This window comes from Oncorhynchus keta, unplaced genomic scaffold (genome assembly GCF_023373465.1).
Source record: "Oncorhynchus keta strain PuntledgeMale-10-30-2019 unplaced genomic scaffold, Oket_V2 Un_contig_3590_pilon_pilon, whole genome shotgun sequence".
NCBI lineage: Eukaryota > Metazoa > Chordata > Actinopteri > Salmoniformes > Salmonidae > Oncorhynchus > Oncorhynchus keta.
The window spans coordinates 32,501-41,327 of NW_026287327.1; the positions used below are offsets into that span (position 1 = coordinate 32,501).

The 8,827-nt window shown below is 42.8% G+C and overlaps 1 protein-coding gene across 1 annotated transcript in view; it reads right to left on the reverse strand.

The window, feature by feature from the left end:
* LOC127924046 (cullin-associated NEDD8-dissociated protein 1-like) overlaps window positions 1-2,202 on the reverse strand; it is a 14,331-nt gene extending 12,129 nt beyond the window's left edge. Inside the window, exon 1 of the mRNA XM_052508384.1 lies at window positions 1,864-2,202. Coding sequence (XP_052364344.1) covers window positions 1,864-1,931 — 68 coding nt within the window. The 5' untranslated portion in view covers window positions 1,932-2,202. The remainder of the gene's footprint in view (window positions 1-1,863) is intronic.
* Between the last annotated feature and the right edge of the window lie 6,625 nt (window positions 2,203-8,827).

An 8,827-nucleotide genomic window follows, 5' to 3' on the forward strand; every position in this document is an offset into this window, starting at 1 on the left:
CTCTATAATGTGATGTTAGAAATCAAACAGGCCTACCTCTGACACAAATGGCAGATAGTCTAGTCGACTCTACTCAACCCCCACCTCCAGACTCAACCCCCACCTCCAGACTCAACCCCCACCCCCAGACTCAACCCCCACCCCCAGACTCAACCCCCACCCCCAGACTCAACCCCCACCCCCAGACTCAACCCCCACCCCCAGACTCAACCCCCACCCCCAGACTCAACCCCCACCCCCAGACCCAACCCCAACCCCCACCTCCAGACTCAGAGGTTAGGCCTAAACTCTCAACAGCTACTTCTTGACTGACTCAATTCAGAGTTTAGAATCTAGAGGTGGATGTAAAATATTACTCAACCATGATGGATAATCCATTGCGCTGGTGTCAAGTCGTGCTTTTGGCAGCTGCATAGGCAATCCCTCAAAACTACAAGGCAAATGGGGGCACACAGTGGAACAGGCTCCCTGTACAATAGTCCTGTACCATTTCTCACCGTTCCACCCCAGGTACCCAGAACACAAGCCACCGTCAGTCATTGTTATGAACCTGAAATAGTCTGGGATCTGTAGAGTTATTGGCAAGACTGAGAATCTGGGAAGCAGCGTAAATTGACTAAGAGTTCCCACAAGTACATAGGAAATCTCATCCAACCAGACGGTTCACTCTAGCTCACTCTAATTGAGCCCGGGGGTGAGGTTAATGCATGGTTATGGTCAACCGTTTCAGAGATGGGCAGGACAGATATGACATAATATTGAGGTACTCAGTATGTCAGGGGACTGTTTACATTCCATATGTTTTATAGTTGTAACATCTGACATTTCAGAGCAAATTACTTTGTGTCTACCTCTCTCTCTCTCTACAGGTGTGAGAAACACTGGAAAACACCAGAACAAGACTACAGGAATGCAGCACAGGTGCACACATCTAAGATGATAGTGGAAAAAAACTGCAACATTTATTAGGTGGTAGATTACCACTATGTAGTTAGTTATACATGTAAGTTCATGACAACTGTAACAGAATTGTGTAGAGCAGAATGCTGGCTTACATCATCATATTTTCTAGAAAAAACAACTGTTTCTCTAATGAAGAGTTGACTAATTCACGGTTTGGGTTGGAAGTCAATCAAGTTGTTTATGATTGTGTGTTTGGTATGGTTAATATAAAACACCTGACAGTGAGGTAGTGGTATGCTTCAAAGCTATCTAATCAGCTAACTAAATGAACTACATTTTGACTCCCCGATCAGCCAACAACAAACATGCAGGCTGAATTATGTTATGGGATGTACTGTAGTGAGCTAACGTTAGCTAAGCAATCATTCATATGGCATCTGTAGACTGCTAGGATATGTGCAATGCCTTTCTAGCTAACTACTTAGTTAACAACCTTGCTAACTAGTGTAGTCCACTTACTTGAGTTATCTAGCCAAATTCGATAACTTTTGCTACCTCAAAACGTTAGCTAGTTTCCTAGCTTGTTAGCGTTGACAGTAACGACTGTCAGAGCGAGTTAGCCAGCTAGCTAGCTAGCAACATGACAGTGTTAAATGTAACTAGCTAGCTATATATACACACACACTTTGCAAAACTGACAAATTAGAAATATAATGTCAACATGTTAATCTGGGGTTCCTCGCAAGAATGTGTTTATAGCGAGTGGCTAACATTGTTAGTTAGCTAGTTAGCTAATCGACCGTTAGCAGACGAGCCAAACGACAGAATTGATTTGAGGCCTAAAAACGAGCTAACTTGCAAAGGGTTTTTTCATACGGGACGATATACCGGGTTTAGAGTCAAAGTTCAGAATCACAGCGTGATTTCAAATGCATAGATAGTTATAATATTTGTATTTACCTGAAATCCTTGTCGCTTGATGTCATTTTTTCCAATAGATTAGAGATATGGTACGAGGCGCTCGCCATGTTTGCAGTCTGTTGGAGTAGCCCGCTATAGCAACCACCAGTCGGTATCACCGAGCGGAAATTCTTATCCGCTTTTATTTAGCTATTTTACGTCTCTTTAAACGATTGAAATCGATTCGGTTTCCACTGTCACTTTTCCTTTGGACGGAGCGAAGTGATGATCAGCGGCGGAATAGCAGAGAATTTAGTCTCATCCTGCGGAGTTTTTTTTTTTGGGATGTGTTTGAATGGAGATCTCACTTTGCTCTGCAGAGAGGAGGAGCTGCAGAACCAGATGAGTTCGCTTCTGAGTGGAGGGGTCAAAGTTCAGAGTTTGTTGTAGTGGGGAAGGACCAGACTAGTGAGTTTGTCTGTGTTGTCACTAGTTACCACAGCCATAAAGTAAAACTTGGCTATATCGTAAAAAAAAAAAAAAACATTTTAATATGAAAACAAAAATGTGCTTTTTTTTTTGGTCTTCGTTTAAGTTTTAGGCATAAGATTAACAGTCGAGGTTTAGCCATAATGATGACTTTGTGGCTGTGGTAACTAGTGATGACCGTTTAACGGTGGTGGTCGTCTGAGAAACCTCAATCAAAGATAGTTCCAGAGAAGATGGCCGAAAACTGCTTTATCCAAACAGAAATATTCGATCACACTTTGTAGGTAATGTCATGGCGGCGTTGGCAAGCTAAACTCATGCGGAGAAACAAGTCAATCGGAGTGGTCGTCTCCTGCCGAACTGCGCATGTGCAGTCCGTCATCTCAAAAGCATTCCTTCGATATAAAGTTGTTTTTTGACGAAAATTAAAACGGGTCAGTTTGTCCCTTTTAATTAGGTTGGAGTAATGACATGTTCAACTACTTAAGAACGTGGCTTGAATCTACGTTGTGCTTTTAGATTTCGAGAAAATGTACAACTAATGAAGAATTTGTCACTTCTCTCATTGACTCCTCAAATCCAGGCCTGGTCTGTTTCTCAGGCGTTTGGTCAAGTCTCGCGATGTATTTGTATTTATTAAGGCTCCCCATGACCTGCTACCTCAACCTGGGGACCAAACACATTAATTAAGGCACACTACATATAAAACAAAATATAAAACAGTACATCATATAACATTTTTAGACCACTGCATATCTACAATACAAAATGTATAATACCACCATACAACAATATTACAATGTATGTGGTTAGAATGCGTGTGTCTCTTCACATTCCACACTGTTCCACAAGGTGTAGTTGTACCTGGGGTTGTTTGTATCTGATTCTACTGCTGATGTGGAATAGAGCTCCATGTAGACATGGCTATATGTAGTACTGTGGGCCTCCCATAGAATGTTCTGGACTTGGGGACTGTGAAGAGACCTCTGGTGGCATGTCTTGTGGGGTATGTATGGGTGTCCAAGCTGTGTGCAAGTAGGTCAAACAGAAAACTCGGTATATTCAGCTAGTCAATGGTTCTTACAAAAACAAGTAGTGACAAGTCAATCTCTCCCACTTTGAGCCATGTTGCACCTCTAGGTTTAGAAACTCTGATAGTATCGTATGAAGATAGGCAGAAACTGCTTCATCACACAGACAGCACGTAATTGCATACTTTTCATGATCAGTAAAGAGCAATTGATTATATATTTTCAGATAGGGTGATGGAAGGTAGATCCATTTGGCATGTGGCTAACAAGCTAGCTAACTAAGCAAACAACATGTGCTTCAACAGAGACTTTTGGAAAAAGTTTAACATCAGAAAGTCCTCATCCTGGTAAACTTGTCAGTTGGACTTGCTGTCATCACCAGTATAGATAGAAAGCAAATCAAACAACATCTGGATAATCTCCTGACGGTTAGCTTGTTAACCAGCCATATCGACGTGATCTGTTAGCTAGTTGGCCAAACTGACGTGGCCCGTCAATCAATGTTGCCTATCATGTCTGTCAGCGGAAATCGTTAAATATGTTGAGCAGGTGATAATAACGTCGCTAGGTAGGCAAATGCTGGTTGCAGGGGGGAAAGTACATTAGGTCTACCACTATGTTTAGTCAACTGTACACAGTTTCTACCCGTAACTTGCAAAGTAAACATGATCTGTTTACAAGCAGTAACATTACATCGGCAAATGCACCCTTTTTAAAAAAATGTTTTTACCATTATTTTACTAGGCAAGTCAGTTAAGAACATATTCTTATTTTCAATGACGGCCTGGGAACAGTGGGTTAACTGCCTGTTCAGGGGCAGAAGGACAGATTTGTACATTGTCAACTCGGGGGTTTGAACTCGCAACCTTTCGGTTACTAGTCCAACGCTCTAACCACTAGGCTTCACTGCCGCCCCTTCAGCTGCTTGACATTCAGAGCCCACGAAGGATGCTAAATTAACCTAAACCACACATACTTTTCAGGTATAGTTCACTTTTATGTTATATCACTCATATCCAATGAAGGGTCAAATCAATCAAATGTATTTATAAAGCCCGTTTTACATCAGCAGATGTCTCAAAGTGGTACACAGTAGAAAGCCAGACTAAAACCCCAAACAGCAAGCAATGCAGGTGTAGAATATGTGGGCAATATTGAGACATTATGGTGAGGCAACCTTCACCTATCTGAAATTGCAAGATCAATGGATGTTTACTGATCATGAAAAGCATATAGTTTACTTGCTGTAGGCCTATAACGCTGGTGGCGATTCAGCTAGATGTGTCCAATTGTTTTGCATATAATAATATGATATTTGTAGTTATATGTTATTCAGTGATGATATTACAATCAAATAGCCAAGTTAACATTTATTTAACAATTCCTTGAAAACGGCACATAGTTTTCTGGGTGCATGAAGCCAAACTGCTTGCACCGAGGACCCGGATCAGAACGACGGGGGACCGTGCATTTTACAACACGCCTTTGGAAGTACCTTCCTGACACTTGCAGGGCTGTTCAGTGTCTGAGCTTTTAAAGCAGACCCTAAGACTCACCTTTATCGGCTGGCCCACCCTTCCTCCAAGACTTTGGCGCGTTTATGATATGGTTATATATATTTGTTTTTAAACTTGTTCTATTTTAACTTTTATTTTATGCGCTTTGAGATTATTCTTGTGTTACTAAAAACGCCTTACAAATGCAATAAATAATTGTTATTATTAATAGTTTTAGCGGAGCTGTTGGCCTCCTTGCGCCCCAGCAGCCAAATCGAACACTGCAATGTATTGTAACGTTTTATTGATAAGGACCAAACCCCCGATCACCATTGCAGGCGATGTCATGGCAACGTTGGCTAGCGAAACTTCATATAATATATATTTTTTAATAGCCAAACCGAACACGGATAAACTGATAATATTTCCTGACAATACCTGTCTCTCTCCACCCAAACAATGGGAGTTGTTGTCCACAAAGCGGCATGGCGGGCTAATTATTTATGCATATTTCAATACTCAATGAGGGTTGTTGACGTCAACCGCCTGTATTCAATGTAGAAAAATGATATGCTAATAGCCTTCAGATCATGAATATGCATAGCCATCTCCAGACAACTCCGATAGGATAGGGTGTGTTCGTAAATTCAACCTGGAATGTCAGAGTGCACTCAGAGTCCGCCCTTGGCGTTCATAAATTCAGGGCGTTGTCAGGCTGTCCAACATTCAGACGTTTCGCTCTCGGAGCGCACACCGGATGCTCTGGCCGTTCGGACTTCACAAAGACAGTCAAGCACCCAAGCTATCTGGCTCGCTACTTCCAGACACAAATGAGAGATAATCTCACTCTGACCATTTTACTCACCCTGGCAGAGATGGGTATGGTGTTTTCATGTTATCCAGAGTGTTGGTGACTGTAACTGTGCTGCTGGCAGTACTTTCATTACGCTTTTTTCTGCCGATGTTTACTGACACTGGCACGTTTTCAACGGGTGTTGAGTGTTCGTAAATTCATCAGTTATTCTGTGAATTTACGAACGCACCCAAAAGTGTTTTTCACAAAGTTCGAAACGTATATTCTATCAAATAGACCTCAAATAGCAAATAAGCCATTGCAGTTTTTTGTTGACCAAATGTGGTCTCACTAAACAGGTTTCCATCCAAACTTTTTATGCAAGTAAAGTACATGTCAGATCATTTATTTATCCACAACAGGCCTAATGGCCTGATGGAAACCACAAGCTCTCCAAATGTCAACAAAACTAAATATGCTAGACATGGTGGGATCTTTATTTCTTCACAACAGGCCTAATGGCCTGATGGAAACCACAAGCTCTCCAAATGTCAACAAAACTAAATATGCTAGACATGGTGGGATCTTTATTTCTTCACAACAGGCCTAATGGCCTGATGGAAACCACAAGCTCTCCAAATGTCAACAAAACTAAATATGCTAGACATGGTGGGATCTTTTTGTATTGGTAAAATGAATTATGTGAGAAATGCCTTTATGTGCAAATATTAATATACTAAATCAAATCAAACTATTTGACACATGCGCCAAATACACAAGTGTAGACCTTACTGTGAAATGCTGACTGACCAGCCCTTAACCAACAGTGTAGACCTTACTGTGAAATGATTAGTTACAAGCCCTTAACCAACAGTGTAGACCTTACTGTGAAATGCTGACTGACCAGCCCTTAACCAACACTAGACCTTACTGTGAAATGCTGACTGACCAGCCCTTAACCAACAGTGTAGACCTTACTGTGAAATGATTAGTTACAAGCCCTTAACCAACATTATAGACCTTACTGTGAAATGGTGACTGACCAGCCCTTAACCAACAGTGTAGACCTTACTGTGAAATGTTTACTTACAAGCCCTTAACCAACAGTGTAGACCTTACTGTGAAATGTTTACTTACAAGCCCTTAACCAACAGTGTAGACCTTACTGTGAAATGGTGACTGACCAGCCCTTAACCAACAGTGTAGACCTTACTGTGAAATGTTTACTTACAAGCCCTTAACCAACAGTGTAGACCTTACTGTGAAATGTTTACTTACAAGCCCTTAACCAACAGTACAGTTCAAGAAGAGTTAAGAAAATATTTACAAAATTGACCAAAGTAAAAAATAATCATAAAAAGTAACACAATAAGAATAACAATAATGAGGTTATATATAAGGGGTACTGGTACCGAGTCAGTTTTGCGGGGGTACAGGTTAGTGGAGGTAATTTGTACATGTAGGTAGGGGTGAAGTGACTATGACTAGATAATAAACAACGAGTAGCAGCAGTGTACAAAGGGGGAGTCCGATGGCGATTTTATTAATTGTTCAGCAGTCTTATGGCTTGGGGGTAGAAGCTGTTGAGGAGCCTTTTTGTCCTAGACTTGGCCCTCCGGCACCGCTTGCCATGCGGTAGCAGAGAAAACAGTCTATAACTTGCACTACCCTCTGTAGCCCCTTACGGTCAGATGCCGAGCAGTTGCCAAACCGGTCAGGATGCTCTCGATGGTGCAGCTGTAGAACCTTTTGTGGATCTGGGGACCCATGCCAAATCTTTTCAGTCTCCTGAGGGGGAAAAGGTTTTGTTGTGCCCTCTTCACGACTGTCTTGGTCTGTTTGGACCATGTTAGTTTGTTGGTGAAGTGGACACCAAGGAACTTGAAACTCTCGACCCGCTCCACTACAGCACCGTCAATGTTAATGAGGGCCTGTTCGGCCCGCCTTTTCCTGTAGTCCACGATCAGCTCCTTTGTCTTGCTCACATTGAGGGAGAGGTTGTCACACTGCCAGGTCTCTGACCTCCTCCCTATAGGCACATCTCATCGTTGTCGGTGATCAGGCCTACCACTGTCGTGTCGTCAGCAAACTTAATGATGGTGTTGGAGTTGTGTTTGGCCACGCAGTCATGGGTGAACAGGTAGTACAGGAGGGGACTAAGTACACACCCCTGAGGGGCCCCAGTGTTCAGGATCAGCGTGGCAGACGTGTTGTTGCCTACTCTTACCACCTGGGGGCGGCCCGTCAGGAAGTCCAGGATCCAGTTGCAGAGGGAGGTGTTTAGTCCCAGAGTCCTTAACTGAGTGATGATCTTTGTGGGCACTACGGTGTTGAACGCTGATCTGTAGTCAATGAACATCATTCTCACATAGGTGTCTGGGAGGATGCTGTTGATGTGAGCCATGACCAGCCTTTCAAAGCACTTCATGGCTACCAATGTGAGTGCTATGGGGCGGTAATCATTTAGGCAGGTTACCTTCGCTTCCTTGGGCACAGGGACTATGGTGGTCTGCTTGAAACATGTAGGTATTACAGACTCGGTCAGGGAGAGTTTGAAAATATCAGCGAAGGCAGTTGGTCCGTGCTAGCTTTGAGTACACATCTTGGTAATCCGTCTGGCCGAGCGGCATTGTGAATGTTGACCTGTTTCAAGGTTTTGTTCACATCGGCTACCGAGAGTGTTATCACACAGTCATCCAGAACAGCTGGTGCTCTCGTGCATGCTTCAGTGTTGCTTGCCTCGAAGCGACCATAAAAGGCATTTAGCTCATCTGATAGGCTCGTGTCACTGGACAGCTCCCGTCTGGGTTTCCCCTTTGTAGTCCAGAATAGTTTTCAGGCCCTGCCACATATCCGACCAGCGTCAGAGCCGGTGTAGTAGGATTCAATCTTAACCATCATATCGACGTTAACTTGCAGTCACGCCATGATTTGTTGTGTGCTCCTCCCACTACGACTCAGGAAACCAGTTTACTAGGCTACAGATGACATGAGTTATGATGAACTTCAAAGGGTGACAAGCTTCTTGCTCATTTCCAATCAATATTGAAGGTCTTATTCTGGAGACATGATGATCGATACTTGGCTGCCATTTTAACAAATATAAATAATCTGTCTGTTTTGTCCACATTAATCTCCTCGTGTAAACTATGCCTTGCACTGTATCTGCCAGCTGTTGGCTAGAGAGCACGTTACAAACCTACCAGAGTGGGCAC